Source organism: Corvus moneduloides, chromosome 14 (assembly GCF_009650955.1).
Source record: "Corvus moneduloides isolate bCorMon1 chromosome 14, bCorMon1.pri, whole genome shotgun sequence".
Classification (NCBI taxonomy): Eukaryota; Metazoa; Chordata; class Aves; order Passeriformes; family Corvidae; genus Corvus; species Corvus moneduloides.
The window spans coordinates 9,566,126-9,588,769 of NC_045489.1; the positions used below are offsets into that span (position 1 = coordinate 9,566,126).

General features: G+C 41.2%; 1 protein-coding gene across 1 annotated transcript; it reads left to right on the top strand.

The window, feature by feature from the left end:
- Positions 1–67: 67 nt before the first annotated feature.
- LOC116450798 (COMM domain-containing protein 5-like) lies at positions 68–16,387 on the top strand. The gene is made up of 7 exons (XM_032123580.1): positions 68–222; positions 2,284–2,444; positions 3,550–3,578; positions 7,377–7,427; positions 11,496–11,591; positions 13,297–13,372; positions 15,865–16,387. Exons 1-7 carry the CDS (start codon positions 87–89, stop codon positions 15,964–15,966), a joined length of 651 nt encoding a protein of 216 aa, XP_031979471.1. The 5' UTR covers positions 68–86; the 3' UTR covers positions 15,967–16,387.
- Positions 16,388–22,644: the final 6,257 nt, after the last annotated feature.

The following is a 22,644-nucleotide window of genomic DNA, read 5'->3' on the forward strand; positions in this document are numbered from 1 at the left end:
CGCTGTCGCGCCGGGTCCTTCCGGCGCCGCGCCCCCACAGCGCCCCCTGCCGCGGGGAGGGCGCGCGGCGGGCGGGCGGCGCGGCCATGGCGGCCGGGGCGGCACACGGGCTGGGCGAGGGCGGCGGCGGGTTCCTGGGCCCGCGCGTGCCGGCCGAGGTGGACGCCATGGCCCGGCGTGTGCAGGACGTGGGCAAGGAGACCTTCCGGCGACTCCTCAAAGGTAGGGACCGTGCGGGGCCGCGAGGCGCCGTCCCGGCGCGGAAGGGCCCCGCTACCTCCACACAGGGACGCGGGGGGTTCCCAGCCAGAGCCCATGGGCAGGGGCCGCGTTCAGGAAGCCGTGGATCCTAACGAGAAGGCAACGACAACTACTGGAGAACTTCCAAAGAAGAGCAATTAATGTGGTGTAAGGCCTAGAAAGGAAGCCATATGGACTGAGGTCACTTGGTCTGTTCAGCCTGGAGAAGAGGAGACTGAAGGGAGACCTCATAGCTGGCTAGAACTTCCTCACGAGAGGCTGCGGAGAGACAGACACTGATGTCCTCTCTGGTGACTAGTGACAGGACACGAGAGAACAGCATAATGCTGTGTCAGGGCACTTCAGGTTAGGTATTGGGAAAAGATTCTTCCCCTAGAGGGTGATTGGGCGCTGGAACAGGCTCCCCAGGAAAGTGGTCGCAGGACCAGCCTGACAGAATTCAAGGAGTGTTGGGACAACGCTCTCAGGCACATGGTGGGATTCTTGGGGTGTCCTGTGCAGGGCTGAGTTGGACTCGATGATCCTTCTGGGTCCATTACAGCTCAGAACATTCTGTGATTCTGTGACAGCTGAGGGGCTGCAGCTGAAAGGCCACAGCTTCTTGGGACACTTCCCATTGCCTTTCCCGACAGGAAGCTAGAGCTGAGCTTTAAATAAAATGAGGGGCTTGCTTCGTTGTATTCTACAATTCTGTGAAATCTGTGATAATGAGGAACGGAGTTCTGCAGCTGTGGGTGGCCCCCGAACTCAGCTGAGTGCTGTTAAAGTCATTCCTGTCTCATCCCTCTGTCCCAGAGCGAGCAGCCCAGTCACTGTCAGGTTGTGTGTGGCAGTCAGAGACCCCGTGGGCATCTGCATTACGTGCAGGAGACAATGCAGCAACCGCAAGCTGCAGGTGTCCTACTGAGGTTGAGGGTGAAAGATTGACAATGATTTATTTCATTTTTATCTGTGAGGCTTCTCCCTGTGGTGAGAATTTTCTCAAGGCACCTTTGACCATCAAAATCAAGAGTTACCCTAATTTACTCAACTGTGTATGTAAAACAATAATGGAATAATGGAAGGGTTGATTAGCAGAGCGAAAGCACAGCTTGCTGGTGATCAGCTGAGAGGAGGGTAGCTGCTGCCCAGCATGGTGTGACCCTGACATGTTCTCTCAGCTAACATCCTGTCAGGGATTTTCTTTTTGGTTTGAAGGACTCAAAACATCTGGTAGCTGCTTTGTCTCTAAAAGTGTTGCTGCACAGTAGCAGAAACAGAGCAATGTATTCCGGGGTTCCTTGTAATACTTGAAATAATAAAGCTGTGTATAGGCAGAGGCATTTTGGACAGAAGTAAATACACATTAAATACATATTTGCTGTCCTAGTGCAGGGATGCAGAGACTGAAAAGCTTTATCAGTGCCAGGAAGCCTGACTGTCTGGGTTCAACTTTGATGTAAATTACCACCTGCTTTTGGGTGTGCAATAAATGCTTCCTACCGTAGTGGGGGCGCACAGTCCTTCAAACTGCCTGGAGCCAGGGTAGTGACCCCAGTGCAGATCCCCCTGGAGTGGGTGGACACAGCCTCCCTCCAGGTTATGCAGAGCTGGCACAAGTCTCCCATCACTGTCTGCTCTTGCTGGCCTGTGACTCACAGTTTGCAGGGCAGCAGTTTTTCCTCTGAAGGTTTTGTAATCTTTGAAGATGTGATGGATTTCAACACTCTTGCACTTGCACCAAGTTCATTTTTTGAAGCTGTTGCTGTTACTCTATTGCTAAACAATGACTAATGTAAAAAATGAGATGCAGGTTCATATGCCTGCTCAGTCCATGATGTAAAAACTGCATATAACATTATCTGAGGGTTATCCAGCCAGTGTTATTGCAGGCTCTGCTAAACCGTCTCAATGATTGATTTCATTTTTGTCTGTGAGGCTTCTCCCTGTGGTGAGAATTTTCTCGAGGCACCTTTGACCATCAAAATCAAGAGCTACACAGTTGAGTAAATTAAGGATCTTGCTTTGCTTTCTTATTCACAGTCACTGTTAATGCACTGGAAGGAAAAGACTGCAAGGAATCTGTCAAGCTGATTGCAGAAAGTGCTAATCTCTCAGAAGAGCAACTTGCTTTCCTTATTTCTGGCATGTACACCCTCCTCCGAGAAGCATTGAGACTCCCCTTATCAACTTTCAAACAAGAAGTAAGTTCTGGGAGTATTTGGAACCCTGATAAAGCTGTGTCAGACACAAGTCACCATCTAAATCTCATTTGCCAGGGTGGGAAGCTGCACAAAAAAATGGTACTCCAAGTTAAGGTTGTTGGAAGAAACTTAAAAATCTGGAATTTATTATTTCACTTGTTGGGAAGACTTAGAGTGAGCTTTTTGAAAAAATATTTAAGCTTTAGGAAAATGATTCCTGTATCTATTTCTGCTTCAACATGTTTACTGTGCATGTTTGTTTTCACTCATAAATTAAAGCCGCCAAAGAAATCATAGCAAAATGTTATTTCGTAGGCATCAACACTCATTCTGGGTGTTCACACATACCACTCATTTTTGTCCACGCTTGTAATTTCTCATATTTGTTTGCCTCCCTTTGTTCATATTTCCACCATAGAGGAAGGAAGGTCTTATGGCCAGAACAATATAGTGGAATTTGGAAGAAAGTGCAATTTCTGCTTATGCTGTAGATGTTTGGTGTGAATATGTACACACCTGCCATGTTCCCAATCTCTATCCCCTATTCATGGCTATTTTCTTAATTTTTCATGTTCCTTTACCTTACTTTTTTTCTTTTCTCATTTTATTTTTATGTGAGTGAAGCACTTTTGGGATTCCAGTAGCTCTTGTTTAAGATACAGCTTCATATTTACCCAGGCATATTGGGGAAGCTCCCATATTGCAGGAAACATAGTTGAAGTATGCCTTTGATATTCAGACCTTATCTTTTGCCATTTCCTTTTTGTTGTCATAGTTTAAACAAGTAACTGCAAAATGTATCTTGAGAATAAGGGCACATAGTTACTCTAAAAGAAAAATTTTTCTGAATAGCTGCATAAAAGAAGTGGCAGAGATGTTTTGAAAAATAAAGGCTTCCAAGGTATTTAGGTCTTTAAATCACAATTTGATTGAGCACTTCTGAAAATTCTTTTCAATATATCACCAGTCATTTCAAAACTACTGGCACTTGAGACTAAAATTTTTGGGGAGAGATACCACATAAGTAACCAGTATAGATTCAGAAGGTAAAAAATGATCATTTAAGGCTATATCATGTAAACTTTCATCTTCCTTCTCTTTTTAGGTTTTTAAGGAAGACCTGAAGGAGCTTGGGTATGCCCGTTTACACATTTTAATGTTTGTTTTCTCATGGCTTTTATGTAACTGCTTCCCCAAATTAACTTTTTTACACAAAAAAAGTTGTGTACAAAAAATTACCTGTAAATACCACATAACGCATCTGTTGCCAAACGTCACGTAAAGCCAGAGGAAAAAAACAGGTGTTGTGTAAGACTTGATTTAGAACTGAGCATGAGTAGTTTATTTCACATGCTGGGGAGAATGGTCTAATTTAGTCTGTAATGTAGGTTATGCAAATATGAGTGACCTTCTCTCTACCATCCCCACCTTGCCCTGCAATATTTTTTGAGGTGTTTGGTAAGACAGTGGTAGCATTTCAGAAGCTAAGAACTGCCCTACTTCTTTCCTTCTTTGAAAGGTCAATGATATAACACTCATGAAACTCTACCACCATGTTCAGCTCTGATTTCTCCTGCCCATTTCCCAAGAAATCATGACATTTGTTACAGCCTTTGCCAAAATTTATGTCAGTCTTCCATGAGTATCTCTAAAGGGATCATATCCTAAAAGCTAGATATCAGATGCTAATAATGCTTATAGGTTTTGCCTTATTTCTCTATTCAGTAGCAATGAGAGAATAACGGCAGTAGATGTTTTCTTCTGTGGAGAAACCTTTGCACCAATTTAATTATTTTAAAACACTGTTTCCGCACATTTCTTTAACATTCTGATTGCTACCTAGGAGAAATAGGTGTGTTTCTAATGCCATCATTTTTCATCCTTATTTGTCTGTTTACCTGTACATTGGCTTTCTTCTCATAAGCAGTCAAGTCATAAGCATAATTTACTTTATGAGCAACTTCAGGCAAACTAAAACTGCAGATTTAGACATGTAATCGAGGTGTAATCAGTGAAAGGTGTCATTTGAGCCACCGTGAAAGTTTCCTTGCAAGTTGATACAGTTTTGTCTGCAGCTCAGTGCTGGAGTTAGGCCTGCCTTTTGTCTTGGGAGCTCAAGTGCAAGCTGCCGCCTGTGGCATGTCATGGAGTTCACACCCAGGTTAAAGTAGGTCAGTAAGAAACTGATTAATTGCTTTTCACCCAGTGGGAGCTGGTGTTTTTTGAGGTGCACACAGAATGTGCCAACTTTGATTACGGAATAACAAAGAATACTAAAAGCTCCATGCCAAGTTCTCTGGGGCTGGGTGAATATTCCTCTTCCAAGCAGTGGAGAAAGTTGGTATAGGAGTGTCAGAGGTCACTGTCCGGGCTGGCTGTGTCTAGAAGTGGAGACACCCAGGTCCCTGTCCTTGTCATTTGACCACACTTTAATGACTTACGCTTTTGTAATTGTGTTTGGGGGTTTTTTTCTCACTTAATGGTTTATTCATACATTTTACTCAGACACTTTTCAGTCTGGATGATCTTTTTTTATATCTTTTATGTCTCGATAAATCTTTTTATTTTATTGTCCTGCAATGGGTGACAGCAGCAGTAGTTAGGTAACTGCATTTGTGTTGCTTGCAGACTTGAGTGTTTTGTGTGCTGCTAATTGCTGCTATGCTCCCAGTATTCTCACAGTATTGGGACTCTTCCTAACTTCCATCTCTGACAGTCTTACTTCCTGTGAGTATCTCTCTTCACCTTGTGGCTAAACTTTTAGAAGACTAAATAGCTTATTCTACTCTCAAGCTGTGATACTTAGAAATTCGGTAGCACCTTTAGCATCTTCAGTTCCTCTGGGAAATGTGATTTCCTACATTTCCCAATGGGCTTGAGTTTGGAGATTAAATGCTTGCTTGTTTTCAAAGCACTTACTAATTACATTCAGACACACTGCTGGAGTGGCCATCCTGTGATCAACTGCATGAAGAGCATGACATTGGTTGAACAGTGGTGTCTTGGCATTATTGGCATCCAGTGTTTGAGCAGATGTTTTGCCTTTTAAGGCAAAAAAAGGTCCTATATCCCTCTTTTTTTTCTGTCTTCTTTTAAAAAGCTTGAGCTCTGTGCCATGTAATCTTTTTTTTTTTCAATTCTTGCATTCTGTTTTGTTTCTTTCAGTGAATCTGAAGCTTGAGCTAGTTCTGCCCATGTAATATCTTGTAATTCTCAATTTTCTGGTGAGATACCTGATCTTGGCTTCTAGTTTTGATGAAGAGAGAGGCTGGAATACATGCCCCCTTCTGATTAGATAGATCAATATTACTGGTTTAAAAGAGTTGCAGTTCCCTATTTCTTAGCCTGAGTGGCTGAGCCAGTGGGAATAAATTCACACTAACTTGTGGGTGCTTTTTTTTTCCCTCCCCTCACAGGTTATTAAATAACCTTATGACTCAGGCCAATAACATGGGATTGAGACATCATCACACATTTCTTGCCCTTTGAGTCCCTTCCTCAGAATGTTCTATTGAAAAGTGATTGCCATCTGTAGTTCAGGCTGAACTGTGCCATATTCTATCATCTGTGTCGTGTGTGACTGGCCTCGTGTGTGCTGCTTGAGCCAGGAACAGAATTTTCAGCAAGGTTGTTGACTGCACTGCAAAAATATGGCAAACTCAAAGGTAGTGTTAATGCTTCTGTTTTAGTAACACTTGCTCTTGGGTCAAGCAAGTATTGTGATAGATATCATCATAATCATATTACAGCCCCCTCTCTCCAGCTATTCCACTACATAGACAGGATATCCAGTCAGCGTCAGATGGGTTAAATGATACACTTGCATGGAAAGTATAAGTAATGTTTGCAGAAATAGTCTTGTCTCTTCTGAAAGACAGACTCTTACAGCCAAAAAAGCACTGTTCTAGTGCTTGCTAAAATTAATTCCTTTTTATCCAAGCACCATTTAAAAATGTGGTTTAATCCCATTTCTTCCTTTATGAATTCAAGCTGAAGTAACTGCTGTTTCATCTTCCCACTGTGTGAGTTGATGAGTTGTTTTTTCTCTGGTCGTTAGACACTGTAAGCTCTTTAGGACAGATAACTTCCGTGTTTGCTTTGATTTTTCTTCGATACACTGCTGTGTGTCTCAAGCCACTGGTGAGTGATGTCTGTGGGCACTGATTCATGGTGAGTGCTGGATTTAACTGTGGCAGCAGCAGTAGTGACTTCTCCCACTTGTCCAACCTGCCTCTCTGTAGGAGGTTACTGTCCCTGTGGCAAAGGCAGCTGAATGGATAGTGTTTGTTCTGTGGTCTTTGCAATTCACAGCCTGATCTATTGAACTGAAAATCAGCAGCAGCTTGTTTGTAAGGCAACAGCAGTGTCAGAGGAATGGTGAAGGAGTGGAGAGGTGTAAGGGTGGATGGAGTATGTTAGTCTATTCAACCAGTCCCCATGTATGCTCCTTTTGTAAGTAGTCTTGGCTACAAGGGCCTCTGAATTTTGAGGGGGTAATTCCTTCTGTCTTCAATACACTTGAGGTGAAAGTGAAATGAAACGTGTAAGTTTGGGATTTTTGAAGGCATGCATTGCTGGCCTACATTCTACACATATCAGAGCCATCAGTAAAATTTTTCTTGACTTTACTAAGAGGAGTTAAGCAAATACTGGGTTCTTTTGAAATATACTGTTGCCAATACGAGGTAGGACAGGAGGATGTAATACAGTTTTTAGGATTCCTGATATATAAACATAGGTCGTCCTTTTGAGAGCACTGACTGAATCAATACTGAAGTGCTTGCATAAGAGCTGGCAATTTTAAGCAATGGAAGATGGAAAATGTTGACACATCTTTTGTGTCCTGTAATAGACTTAAGGTTTTTTCAGATAAGGCCATATAACTGTGGTTACAAAGAAACCTAATTGTTTTGTCTTGCTCTTCTCTTTCAGAATACCAGAAGATTTCGTTGTGGACTTTTCTAGTGTAGTCTTTGGTAACAGGTTAGTGTCTTCATTGTGCAGATAGCAGGGCTGCACAGAGGTCTGCTGACACAAATCCTTGGTGTATTGAAGGAACAGCAATATTTTCCAAATTAATGAGAAGAAGACTTATCCCATTATCTTGATTCAGCACAGTATGATGTCCATCATGCATGGCAGTACATGCATTAAGTAGCTTTCTTGCCAATTTTCAGTTTTTCTGTGTTCATCAGTATTTATAATGTTCTATAGACTGTGAGGTGGATCAATACCTACAGATGAAAGATGCAGTGCGGAATTACTCATTTTTGCCATCATTATCATCGCAAATTAGAGCAAAAGTGAAAGACTTGCTTTGTTGAGAGGCAGGCTATATCAGTCCTTTACGTGCTCTGGTTCATGGCAGCTTTCTCAGATAGCATTTCATCAAGTCTTAATGTACATTTCAGTTGGGAATTCTCACTGGGTGACTTGATGACAACACATATGAGATATCAAGTGCTCTGCCTGCTGTAATTCACTTTTTATTTCTCAGTAACTCTAGAGGAAGTTCTAAATCGAGAACTTTTTGAACAGCCTATCTCTTTTGTCCATTCTTGAGATTCCCTTTTTCTAGAAGTTTCTCTGCTCAACCATATTTAGCCTATTCTACCTCTAGAAATTTCTTGAACATTTTGAATATGCAAAACTTGTGCAGGACCAGGAGTTGGACTCTGATGATCATTGTGGGCCCCTTCAGGACACTCTGTCATTCCAATTTTCCTTCTTGAAACTTGAGGTCACTCAGCATGTAACGTCACTAACCCAATGCTGCTTCAGATTCTCTGCATGGAATCCTGATAATCATAGTTGTGGTACTTCAGTTACCCTCAAGAGTCTGAGTGCTGCTACGAAAGTTAAAAATATTTTTCATTTCTTTGATTAAGATCTTGGCTTACAGCTAAAGGTTCTTGGAGTAAAAATAAATTCAGTCTTCTCATCCTTTCTTTGCTCTTCTGTTTGAATTATAGGTGTTAAGATGCAAAATTCATGGTTGCAAAGTGGAAATATTGTTTGCAGTAGAGAAAGAAGATAAATTTAGATGTAATTTGAAGCATGCATGATTGTCTGTTTTCTACTGTGAAATCACGATGCTGGAAAATTTAGCTTTTTCTCATTTTGAAAGCTGTGATTATCCAGTGTAATCTTGCTCTGTGTTTTGAGACCAGTGAAGAACACCTCAGGTTTGATTTTCAGGCAGATCTGCTTCTACAATCCTAAATGTAACACTGAATCATACATATGCATATTGAGTTGTAAATATATATGTTTGTGATGGTAAGAGATGCATTAGCATGTGATCAAAAATTCAGTAATTCAGTATGAGCTAGATAGTCCAGAAAAATACATTTTTAATACTTTTCTTGGCATCTTATCTTATTTTTGGAGTTCTGTTCACTAAACAACAGCTCTGAAGTATTTGGCATTTGTATTTGTGTCCCCACAGTTCCATCAAGCTATGTAGACTGAAAGAAAAACTTGCCACATTGACACCATCAAATAAGTACATGAAATTAAAACTGTTTTTTAAGGGAAAGGATAACACTAACTTCCTTTCTGAATGTTTATAATAAATGCACTGCTTTTTTTTTTCTAATAGTGTAGCTTTACCTTCTACCAGGAGGGTACATTCTGTGTGCCATTTGTCAGCATTTCACACATAGCGGTTTGTTCATCCTTCCAGTTCAGTGGCCTGCTAGGCATATCTTGTTATGTGCATAGGGAATCATCCAGAACTTGTCTTTAGTTTTGATACTGTTAGATCAGCTGCTGCTCCAAATTCTCTAATCTTTCATTTTCGAGTGCTCTTCTGTTGCATCCTTTAGCAGGTGATGTTCTTGTCACCAGGCGTATCATCCTTTCCACCATAGCTTGAATGGTCTCTAGGATGGTCTCTACCCAATCCATGGTCTTTTACTTGTTCTGACTTCTGCCTTCTGCACAGTGTGCTGACAGTATATTGCAGCTGCTGGCACAGAGTGTTTACAAAATGTAATTATAGTCTGTAGGTTTTGGATGTAAGATTCGTTGAGTCTTTTCTGCCCCATTTTGCTATTCCTTTCAGAAACCAATGGCTTGATTAGCAGCCTGTGTAATTTCTGTATGCATGTTGGTCACTATGCATATTCTGTCATCTTTGCAGGATTCTTGCAGTTCCCATTGTGATCTTGTCCAAGCTGGGAAGGTCCTGATAGAAGCATAAACTAAGCTTTAGAAGCTGTGACTCTTCCTGGGAGAATGGTACAGAAGTGTAGTCCTGACCAGAAGTAAAGCTTTGTGTTTGACCACAGAAATGCCATCTTTCAACAATATTCAGAAGCTTCCCCTCTGTTTGGGAGGTCACCATTTCTGACCTTTCCCACCACTGCTATGTACAGCATCTTTCTGTTTTTAAAACTCCTTTATGCCCCTGGAGTGCTGGTGCTGCACTGAATGGACTGACTTCCATTGATGGGAGTTAGCATGTCTTAAGGAAACAGTAGCAGTGTGGCTATTTTTAGGGAGTCTCCAAATTAAGCAATAGTCTGGCAGCAGCTCTCCACTGAGGGAAAGGCCTGTTCTTATTGTTTAATCCTGCTAATGACTGTTCTAGACTCCTGCTCCTCATGGCTGCACCCAGCTGTGATGACCTACTTCATATCCAGGAGTTGACAGTGAGTAAGAACCAGCTGATCTACTTTTTTTGCTCATTCCTTTACCACGCTATTAGGAATGTGTGTCACTTCTGACGCCACCCAACCCCCCCCCCCCCCACCAAAGAGATAAATTCATTCTTATATCACCTTTGCGACATACAGGACTACTGGAGGATCTCAGCCTGTCAGTCCTGTGTACCTTATCGGATCATTAATCTTCTTGGGCAGTTTGTAAAGGCACCAGCTAACTTGCACACAAGAGTCTGAGTAGTGATGTTAGACTGCCATTCCTACAGTGCTTGATTTGTTCAGAGAGGATTCCTTTCTGATGTAAAGTCTGTAATTAGATTATGCCTAGCACCATGGATAAAGGATGTAATGTTTCTTATCCTGCCCTTAGTGGAAGTACAGGAGTAGCCTTGAAATGTACTGTAAATAACTTACAGGGACATGGGATGCTTAGCAAGGAAAGAAAAAAAAAGGTAACACAAAGTCCAGAGGTCCAGCTCCTGAATGGCCCAGCTCAGTGACCTTGTTCTGAAATTATTTCTGCATATATATCTAAAAACGAATGGTTATTATGTATTTGTATCAGATTTATCTTGTTTAGTTATCCAGAACTTAGGATGCTGTTAAAATTTTAAAGATTGTCAACCATCTGAAGTTTAATTGCTGTTAACTGTATTTCTGCACAGAAATAAACTAGGGCTTGATCAGCCTGATTTTTCCTGCAATATGAGTAACAAATGAAGTGCTTGGCTTCTTACACATTAGACTAGGCAAAATCTTGAAGGTTGTGCTGGGGTTCGCAGTGAACATTATGTAAGGAACTTAGAGTTTGTAAATTATGTTGGATTAACAAGAACCGCTGTGGGGTTTTTTAAGTGTGCTTCAAAATACACTCAATACACTAATATTATGTTTTAAACATTGCTGCTTGCCAGTGCTAGATGGTTTTTGCTGAAGAAGGACAGTGACCTTATGCAACTGTTTTGCCTAAGTCATCTGTCTTATCTCTGCTTGCTTGTTTCTGTTGGATTTGCATGAAGGTAAAGATACATTTGCAGGTGCCTTTCTTTGCCTCACAGTTGCATATAATTGAAATAATAGGTATGCCAGCCACCACAATGACTTACTAAACTTTATAGTGACATCAGTTTACTAGAATTACACAGTCACTTGGTCTCTTTTTTCAACATGGACCATAGTTAAGCATAGAAAAAGGGGATAATCTGAGCACAGCTGTCTTAAATCCACAAAATCTCCACTTGTTCAGACCTCTCTAAGTGAGGACAAATGTAGGAGAGAAACAAGTTCTGGACAGGTTTGTGCTGAGGAATCCTGTTTTCTCTTTAGATTGTTTCTTCTTTTATGAATTTACATTCCAGTCTCCTATTTCCTATTCACTCTTTAGGCGTCCCACTTCTGAAGGCACAGCTCTGACACAAAGAAGTCGGCTACCAAGTATCCGGGACTTCAAGTGGAGAGTGGATGTAGCTATATCCACAAGGTATAAAAGAGGATCATGCACATCTCTGGAATTACCTAAGATTAAACTGATTTCTTGTGCTGCTTAAAAATTTTAGTGGGGTCAAAATGGGGCTTGCTATTAGGGATTGCCATATAGCATTAAACAGTAAGATACAGGTGGAATTTTCTGAACAGTGTAGAAGTTAGTGTATATATGCTTTACTGCTGGTAATATTTCACTCAAAGTTTGAGTCTCTCATTTTAAAACTTAATGGAGCTGGTACAAATCCACAGGTCCTAGCGATGATGGCATAAATTAGTCAGACGGAGCCTCAAGCAGCTAGGCAAGCTCTTAGTTTCACTGGAACAGGGGAGGGTATTCATCTATTCAACTTCTCAAGCAGACCATCATTTGTTGCACATATTAAATGATTTTCCATCTCTTGTATTCTGCTTCTACAAAGAGGTTTCAGGACAGCACCTTTACACTGCCATAGTTATGTAACTGGTCATTGAACTACCTCCTAGTTTCTTTCACAAAACAGGAGTAAAACCCTTTGAGATCATTCTGCCTGTGCCTGCAGTGAACAGCTTCTTACCATCTGCCACAGCAGAGGCATCTGGGGGATGGATCTTTGTCTAGAGCCAGAAGGAAACAGAAACCTGTTGACTGTGCTGTTTGGTCTCTGTCTAGTTCTAACCAAGACAGACCAAGCTGAAAGAAATTAGATTATCCAGTCTTTGTTAGTAGTGTAAATTGTTAGCATCAGTGACTTCATGTTGCGTGTCTGAATACCTGCATCTGGGAGAGAGTGCAGTCTCTTTGTTGCCAGAGTTGAGAGGCCCATAGCTAATCAGGGATTGTCTTCCTGAAATCAAGAAAAAAGGCTCCTCAGAGAAAATTGGAATGGCCACAAGCTACTAGTTCAGGTGACTTTCTGATGAGCTGTGCTGTAAGCACCACACAGGTATTACTCTGTAGAAAAAGAATCTGTACTGATAAGAGAGCAAAATGTCCAGGTAAACATCCTCAGGCACAGTGCTTGCGAGCTGAAAGTAGATCCTATGATTTGTTTTCCAAGCAACACAGAAGCAATACATTACCCTTTTTTTGTTTTCCTTCCTTTTAGTTTTGTTTTCAGTTAATCTTCCCACTGGGATTTCTTGTATATCATCCAGCAACAGCCTCTGCAGGGAGGTATGGCAGCTTTGGGCTTTGGGCTGTAGTGCCTGTCTGTACCTGAGCAGGCTTTGGCAACATCAGTTGATGGAAGCTGCACAAGAATGACTCATTTCCCTTCTTTGGGTCATCAAATAAAATAACACACGAATTTAGGATGAAGCCTGGAAGAGGTTGATTCCCCAAATGAGGTGGCAGTTGGACGTGTGAATGGATGGAAATGATTAATGCAGCATGATGAACTGCAAAAGAGAGCTATGCATTATTTTTGGCAGTACTTGGTCAGCTCTTATCCCTATCATAGTTCCAGTAAAGCAATTATACAAAAATGAAAGTGCTCCTAAACTTGCAGTTATTAAACTATTAACTAAATGTTAAGTCTCAGTACTGAGGTAAATTGGACAGAACTCTTGTGTTCATGAGTTTCTAGCTAGACTCTGTGACTGAAATTACTCATGTTCTGTGTAAAGCCTCCATGAACATCTAAAATTGTTAATGTGCAATGCTGTACTCATCACACTGCTGATGTCTACTGCTGTAATACTAATGATGTAAATAATTTCAGTTCACTGGCCCGTGCACTCCAGCCATCCATTCTGATGATGATGAAGCTTTCAGATGGGACAGCTCATCGCTTTGAAGTAAGTCTGATTGCCATAATAAATAGTAAGGAAACCACCTGAAGTTTTATTTAGAGAGTTTAATTATTACTTGAAATACTAAAGCTTTTGTAGAAAATGTGTTACCATTGGTTGGTTTGCTTTGGAATCCTTCATGTTCAGTGTAGCCACATAAAATATTTAATGTAATACCAATCAAAATAATTTCATACCTTGTTCCTACACATGTTCTGCTGAACTGCAATTTATTAGAAGAACATTAATTACTGGAAAGCAGCGTTACATAATATCTGGTTTGATTAAAAGTTATGGGGTTGTTATGAACTGTAACCTTCAGACCTGATGGTGGCTCTTGAGGGCAGGAAAATTACTGGGGTAGTTTATATAATGTATGATACACTTCTAAACCTCCTGCGTTTGGCAGAGAACGGTGACATTCTTTTCTGTGGCAGAGGTAGTTTTATTCTTTTTCTTCAGAACTGTTCTGGCACTAGAAAGTAAAAACAACCTCTTTGCTTGTTACAAGATTAGTCAGTGGTGGTATTTATGACACTGTACCTAAAGGCTTGCCAGAAGATGGCATAAACTCTTCCATAATTTTAACCTTTGAAAAGGAATGCTATTTGTTCTATATATAACATGGTGGTGCATACAGGAATTCAATGCACAGCAGGCATTGTTACATTTGAACTCTGTACAGATTTTGGCTTCAGTTCTCTCATTAGTAGTAGTCTGGAAGAAGCACCAAAGCCCTGTGTGTTGAAAGAGGTGGACTGATTTTAATGTTAAATTGTTTTGCAAGAAAGCATCTGTTGAGGAAGGCATAAATTCTGTGTTACATTGCAAACTGCTGAGGGTGTCACGTCACAGGAGATGAAATTTACCCCTCTGACAGTCCAGCTCAGAGCATCCCATACACTGTATTTGAGGACTTCCATGGAACTTAAATGATGCCATGGACTTCAGGTTAACCCTTTACAACAGGGTAAGTTTCACTTGTGAGAATAAAACCTAGTTTATATTCTTCACTGTTTAGATTTGCCACTTTATTTCCTGGCATATAATGTCAAGTGTTGGTCTTGATGCCATTGTTTCTGACTGTTTTGGTTTGATTTTAGGGGTTTTTGTTGTTGTTGTTGTTGTGAATCTGTGGAAGACCCTTTGTTATTCGGCAGTGGAGATGTGTTTGTCCAGCGCACACAGGAGTGCAGATATCTGATAGCAGACAACGTGCTTCTCTTAGAATCAGCTCTTTGCTGGTGCTGCTGCTTGGATCTGAATGCCAAGGATGTGACTGCAAACAGGATTTCTATATCTCATGAGTGGTCTACCACAGTTTAGTAGCTCTTTGTGTTTTGGTTGTAATATGCAAGTAAATATAGTCCTCAGCTCTTCAGTTTTCCTTTATTTGAACACGTTCAGAATGTCCTGCTAACTAACAGGGCTTATGTAAGATGGTAAGTCCAGAAAATATTTCTGTTGTGAACAGTTTTAAAATGTGTATAGCATAGGGAGAAGTTACATTCTTCGGTCTCCATTTGGTATTTTAATCAGTGTGACACCTGACTGAAGATTTTTTCAAAAGCAGTGGGAATTGCAGCATTTTGAGTCTTGTATATATGTCAAAAGTGAAAAGGACATGGTGCCTTTTTATGCATTTCTGATGTATGTGGAAAATGCAAATCAGATGTTGGATTCCTCTCATAGAATTGGTATCTGTGCTACAGTGGGCAGAAGGATGACAAGGGTCTCTGCCAAAAGAACTGCTGTCTTCAGCGCAGTCAAAGGAGTAAGTTAGGCAGTGCTGTGCAGACAGCATGGGACCAGCCAGACTGTACTGGACACTTGTGTGAGCACGTGTTTGTGCACTGCACTGATGTCACCAGTCTGTGTCACCAGTCTGTGCCTGCACTCGGCTGGGGGTCTGCCCTCACAGATAAGATTTCCATCCGCTTGGCTTCTCAGGCTTGAAATGATAAAGGAGAGCCCATGAGTCTCCTGCACAGCTGAAAAAGCTTTATATGATTAACCCAAAATCTTTTGCCTTCCACATGTAGTGCCCAGTGCCCTTTGCTTTTGAGGTTGCTGTCAAGTCTCTTGCCTCAAGTCTCCATTCCTTTCTTTTGCAAGTTTGGACAAGCAGAGTATCTTTAATTTGTTGCTTGAGAATTCTGTAGTCTCCATGACCTTCCAGATGTCTTTCCTTCCGGTCCATGACTTTTACATCACCAAAGCAGCTCTCAGTTTACATCCTTGAGTATTTCCTTTCTCTCATCAGGCAGTACAGAAAATGTACCACGTAGGTGTTCTGTTTTTCCCCACTTTCCTTTTCCACGTGGATTAACTGAATTTTTTTAACCTCAAATCCTTTGTCTTAAGTCTGGAAAAAAAGAAAAAAAAAGTATTTTAGGAGAGATTGGCCTTACACTGCAGAATGTTCGCTTGCCACAGGCATGCCCTAGTCAAGGTTCCTGAGATGTCTTGTGTTTTCTAACCTGAATACTCTGTTTCAGTTGCCAGTTGCAAAGTTTCAAGAACTGAGATACAATGTTGCCCTTATACTGAAGGAAATGAATGATTTGGAGAAGAGGAGCATACTGAAGATCCAAGACTGAACACTTTTAAATTGGGAGTTTATGGAAGAGATCTGAAACCGTCAGCATGTTTTGTGAATGCCAAAACAGGGGACCATCACCACTTTGCCTCTATGAACTTCAATGTGGCATTTATGATGTCTGCTGTAATTTTTTTTTTTTTTTCAATTCAAGTGTTAAAAGCACAAGCTCTTTCTGTAAGACTTAGGAAAAGCAAAACATATATCTATGAAAAAGTATAATACTGTTTGTGAGCATTTTTGCATGATTCATCAAAACGTTTTTTAAATAACTTCTTAATAGATGTAAGAGTCATTTATTTCTGATTATGATTCATAACTCTAATTTTTTTTGAAAGTGTGCTACCAGAAGCCCCATCAATGTGTATGTATCATAAGAAAGCTCTGCAATATTTCAAATAAAAAATAAAATAACAAACCCACTCCTGCCTTCTAGTATGACAAATATATTCTTGAGTTTTGCATTAAATTGTTGCCTTGTTTCTTACTAAGTGACTGTGGTTTAGCTCTGGATATTTAAAGGCTGATTTGGAAGAAATTTGGAAGTCTGTGGATCAAGAAGGAAGTACCATCTGAGCTTCCAGGACTAATTCCATGGAATTACAGCAGTGGAAAGGTGAGATCTATGTCTTTATCTGGTTGATCAGAATGGGCTGAATAGCCGTGATCTCATAGTTTTGTAACTGGAAATGCCTGCCTCTTGTTTCATGTGTTGCCTGTGTGTTTGATTCCATGAATTTAGCTGACATGACTAGGCAGAAGCCTCTGGCCTGCAGTGATGGTGAGCAGCAAGAGGCAGTGATCTTGTAACCCACTACAGCTCATCAGTCGTGCAGGCCAGACCCCAGCATGAAGGGGCTGCCTACAGCCTCTGGGACACAAGTCAGAGGTATGAGGATATCCAAGCCCCCAGGTCGAGAAAGCAGTCAAGCACAGGCTGAAGTTCCCTGAATTGCTCAGGCAGTTGGACTGGATGGTCATTATAGGTCCCTCCGTTTGTACCGGGGTAGTCTGTTAGTCGTTTGGCCCATGAGTTTACCTTGGAAGGACTGCTTAATGTGAAACATGTTTCAAGTCTCATTTAAATGCTGTGGGACCACATGTATGTCCCTAAGAGCTTTGCCAAGAAAGGATGAATTCCTCAATCCTTGCCTGAATGAATTTTCTCCAGCAGCAAAGACAGGGAGGCCGTGAGCAATTGCCCAAAGACAGCAGGCTCTGGGCTCTAGAACTCATCTAAAGTCAGACATACTTTGGAAAGCACATGCCACTGCCACTGTTAAGCATTGTTTTTTTCCAGCTAATTGCAGGTTTTCTATCACAGTAGTACCACCCATACTTCTCTTTCATGTTTTCATGATTGTAGAACTTGCCTTTGTCTTCCTTACTCCTTGCAGAAAACTACTGAAATTAAAATTGTGGATTAAGGACGTCTTTTACACTCCCACAGATGTTTGTGTAGGAAAGGATGACTTGCCTTTTGGATTTTAAAAATCACAACAATCATAGTAAGACTTACTCATCATACTTTTTAAGAGGAGACTTCTTTGACAGCAGTCCATACCAATCTAAAGATTGCTGAATAGCTGTGGTCCAGAAGGCTTTTAAAACCTGTGCAAGAATGTGTCCTGCAGTTTCCAATAAACCATCAGCCAGGATTTCAAACTGTTCAAAAGCTTCCTGTTCCATTTGCTTTGTAGCAGACTCATCATTAGCTTCCAGCTTTGATCCATACTGCATCTTAGTCTATTAACTTCCAAGTGGACTGTAGACTGCATTAATTCTTCTATGAAGCTTGTTCATCTTCCTTCTGGAATTACATTATCACAGGCTGTGAAACAAAACATACATCCTTGTGTGCCTTTTTACATTTCCCTTCGGAATGTTTAGGTTTACATGGTTGCAAACTGGAAATGTATCTCAGCTGAGCCTAAGTGAAGTCTTTTCAGACAAAGGGAATCCTGCTGACTGGAGGTAAAATGACCTGTTGCTCAAGGCATTTGCAAAGTTGTTTTTTACTGTCAGAGCAGAGGAATTCAGAAATACCTTCCAGATAAAATATATTCATTTGGTGGTTCTGTAACAACAATTGCTCGTGTTCTCCAGAAATGGAAAGGCTTCCTGACCAGATTTATCATGTTCTCTGGACTACTTAGTCTCGAGTTTGTCTTGCCACACATTAGGCAGCAGCTTACTGTAATTGGAGGTTTACCATGTATGCTGAGAGGTGCTTGAAAACTTGGGGTGTTCATTCCTCTGTACTTAAGAATTAATTTGGCCTTTCCTCCTGACAAATTAGTAAAGCAAAAGTTGTCGCCAAAATGGCTAGTGGGAGTACACAGTGGATAGTTCCTCGCTTTTGCTAAAATAAGAGTCTTCAAAATATTGTTAGGTTTTTCAGAATTCATAGTGAATTACTTGTTAAATATTTGTTCTATGTTGAAATATCTTCTTCCTTCACAACCAAAATACTCTGGAATTTCACTGAATTTCTGACTCTAGCCCTTTCATTCCAATGCAGAACAAAAGCAACCTTCTAAGAATCTGGATATGGCTGAACCGAAATCATTTTATCCAAGTCACTGTTGGTTTGGTTATGCTTCAAGGGCGCATTGTGAATCCCCCTTCCAGTATCATGCAGTGAGAGATACAGCCTGAGTGGGATGCTTGCTTTGTCAGTCCTGAGGTCTTGTCAAGCTGATCACTAGTCAGTCATCAATTAGGCAGGCAGGGGTTTGTGTGGGAAGGGCACTGGGGTTTTTTCTTATTACACAGTTCATGGACCAGTAGGTAACAAGGACCTTTTGCAGGCTCTGTTGGTATTTTTCCTTGAAAAACAAACCCCCGTGATCATGTTGCTCTCTCTATTGGTGCCTTGCATTTATTTAAACTGAATCATGTATTTGTGTCTAATTGTAGTGATTTTCTAACCATGGCATATGAACATAAACTTCTGCATTACAACTTTTCTTTAATTTCCTTTGTTGGGGACAGAACATTATGCCTTTTCTTTCAAGATTAATTAATTTTAAACAGATTTAAAATAGAACTTGCACTTGATTGTTCCTCAGTGGAAATCATGTGTGTATGATAGCAAGGATGCCCAGTACATGAAGGAGTAGTCACCATAGGCAGAATGCAAAAGAAGAGGTAAGGATACTTGCCAAAAGTCATTCAGAGGTTCAGTGGCAAAATAGCACAGAAGAATGCACGTGTCTTCTCCTCTTGTTCCCTATGCATAAGTTAGTGCAGCTTCCTGACACAATGGTCAGGCCTCCTGCTTGGTGGTTTTTTTCAGTTACCTCAACTGCATGGGCCATCAGTCCAAATCTGTTCTTGCTATGGACTATTACAGCACGTGCAGAGCACATGGAAATAAAAAGCCATCTGTGGCTGTATTTGTGATGTGACTTTTCACATCCCTTCTTCCACTAGAGAAGGAGCTCTGTCAGTGTGACTGGTGGTTTGGAATTTCACACTTGGGTTAGTTATGTTTGAGAGAGGAAAGAAGCAGATTTATTGGTGGCTTTTGTGGTCTCAGAGCCTGATGCAGTTTACAGATCCAGAAGAAGGCTGAAGAATGTAGTCATGCTCTCATGCTGCCTGTTATGCCAGCCATTAACTGCTGGAAGAAGATCAGTATTGTGCTCATTGTCATTAAAAGGAAGAAATTAATCCTCCCTTTGCAGAAAAATCATACAAGGGAGATGTGCTTTTTCAGAGTGAGTCACCTCCTCACTTTAACTTTTTCTGTATATGTAAAGGATAAATCCATTCTTGATCTCATGAACAATGCAGGTAGGCAGGAGGGTGCCTTTTTGCCTTTTTCTTTTTTCTTTTGCCTTCTAATCAAGTACACCTCATGACCTACTGCTGCTCCAAAGCCATGAATATATGTATGAATGTATGAAAACTCTATGCTTTCAGGATGCGTTATATAAAAACACCCCTGCATATCTAGATTATGTATGATCAATTCACACAGCTGTTTTAGCTAAAAAAGTCTTTGCAGAGCCAGGCCTGATGTCAGAATCAAATATTTAGTAGTTGTTTGACTTCTAGCAAACAGTAAATCAGCATCTTGGCTTTAAAGTATTTTGCTGTTAGTGATTCTATGGCTCACTCTGTACCTGTCACACCCCACCAAGTACTAACATTTACCAAACACCACGCATACCAGGAACTAGGAGAGGCGGAGCCAGCTGGTTTCTCCCCTAAAAAGTCAGAGTTGCTGCCCATGGGCCATCTGTCATAAGGTTTTAACTATTTGCAGGCTTGGGATAAAGGTCTATGTTCTGAACTCTCCTAAGCACACAGCTCCCACCATGGGGAGTAGTTCATACACACAGCTGCTCTTTTCCCTTGAAACATTTCAGCCATGTGTAAGAGAATTCCCAGAAGTGCATTTCCCAGTGCTTTTTTGAGACTCCTTTCAGTCCGGAGCGCTCAGACTGCCAGCCAGCCCTGCAGATGCTTTCATACACTGAGAATAGGAACTGTGAAAGTTCCTTTCAGAGCACAACTGCTGATTGCATTTCCTATGATAAATCTATTCCCCTTCCCTATCTTGAATTCATGTGCTGCTAGAAACCCTCCCTTTATATCATGACTTTTCTCTTTAAGTGTCTGCTATGTAACTATGTAAATACTGGTGGCGTATCTCTGATAGAGAGATTGTCACTGCATTGCTACTGGTAACCAGTGGTTATGTCACTTTCCCTCGCTTGAATAGGCTTTGACTCATAGTGGTTTTCAGGACAATGGTTATAAAATAACACATTGAGGGGTTGCTGAGACTATAGTTTTACAATAGAGACAACTATTTCTTCTTTTTTCTTAAGGGTTTGTTCTTTTATAGCATGAGATTTTTCTTGCATGGAAGTTTGGAAAACAAGAAGTCTATGTTAGCAAGCTGGAGCCTGGAGGGAAAACTCCACACTCCTGAGCACAAATGCTCATTCTTTCTAACTCTTCTGAAGCATACTTAACTGAAATTTTAAGTGCTTCTGTTGTCCCACCTTTCTTTGGATTACTTGCTGGCAGGCTGTGCCGTACTTTGGATTGTAGTCTGATTTAAGTGATGGCAGAAAGAAGTACTGAAACCAGTGGTTATTCCATTATTTTTCTAATTAAAGGGTTTGCTTGAGAACAACAGTTAGATGTTAAACTTTTTCTTTCTTTTTTTTAGAGATTCAAGAACCCTAGAGACAAGAGCCAAATTTTTGGCAGATGCAAAATGTCTTCGCATCACAGGAATCAAAAACAATTGAATGGTCTGGTGGCTGGCTTCTGTTTCCAGGTACATATCTGATTTTCTGTATAAGCATAATGTTGCCTACACTTGGACACATAAACATCACAAAATTAGCCCTCATTATTAATTCAAAGTATGTATCATTCAAGGTTAAAATCCAGATTTTAAGCAGTTTTAAACTAATTTTTCACTTTAAATCTAAGTTTATCTGCATTTTCTCAAGTATCCTCCATAAACAAGGTCTTGAAAAACTCAGGTTGCCTCTCCTTTCTTTCATGTTTTCTCCTGTCCATTCAAACTCCACAGACAGGGCTTGTCCCTTAGTAACTGCTTAGCTCACCTAGTCTAAGCTGGGGAGTCCAGACACTTCTGTAAGTAAGAAAATGGAAATTAATTCCTTCATCCCCTCTCTTGAGCTTCATGGGGAGGCTGATTATATCAGTAGTAGGATATAATCAGAAATTTCAAATTCTGCAGTGGATTTTAAGACACTGTGAAAAGTGCTCTATATTTTTAGAATGTAAGTGTGTGTATACATAACGCGGACGTTTCTGGTGGCAGTAAATATGCATAAAGCTGCAAACACAAAGCATTACACAACTTATTTTAGAAGAACAGCTTCTTCTTTGTAGTAGCACAGGTGATTTTCTCCCTAGACTACATTTAGCACAGACAGTTACACAACTAGTGCAACTCTCACATCTAACAAGAATTGGTGGGAACGTGCAGATTGAAACGGTCAACAGAGCTGTTCTTAAGTAAAACAAAGATACATCAGAAGGCATATGCTTTTCATCTAGAATCTGGCACGAACAGGTAGAGCTGTGCAACATGCCACACTGCAAAACTAAATAAACACAACATTCAGCTTCTAGTGTTTTCCTTAGTTGTTCTAAAACGAAGACTACCTGACATTAAAATAGCTTCACTACTACGTAGATCACCTTAAAGAGAATGATTAACTGTGTAGCTACAAAGCTTCATTATTCCAGTTCTAGCAGGAAATGGCATTCTCGGTTTTCAAAATCACTTCGAGCCGATATTTCTTTCGCATTATCGGAGGTACCAAAACACCGAACCCTAGAGCGAATTCCGTGTCTCACCGAGACGCCGGTGCAGACCAGCGGGTCAAACCGAACTCCGAGCACGGTGTGCTCGGTGGGCAGCTCTCCGCAGCCCAGCGCCTCGGTTCTCCGCACGGCTCAAAACCCCCCCCCCCCACCCTGGGGGAAGCGCCGCTGGGACGGGGTATGCGAGGGGGTGGAGGAGCCGAGCCGGGGCCAGAGCGGAGCAGCCCCTCTCGGCGCGGGCCAGGCCGACGCGTTACAAAACCGCCTGGTTTTGTAACAACCTGCGGGCGCTGCCCAATGAGCGCCGCCGCCGCCGTCACGTGCCCGTCTTTATATAAGCGGCGGCGGCGGCGCG

Bases quoted from the DNA above. Each gene is read 5' to 3' on its own strand.
- LOC116450798 (XM_032123580.1), top strand. From the start codon at position 87: ATGGCGGCCGGGGCGGCACACGGGCTGGGCGAGGGCGGCGGCGGGTTC. The intron at 11,592-13,296 runs GTATAAAAGAGG...AAATAATTTCAG, and splicing joins GATGTAGCTATATCCACAAG to TTCACTGGCCCGTGCACTCC. The intron at 13,373-15,864 runs GTAAGTCTGATT...ACTCTGTTTCAG, and splicing joins GGACAGCTCATCGCTTTGAA to TTGCCAGTTGCAAAGTTTCA.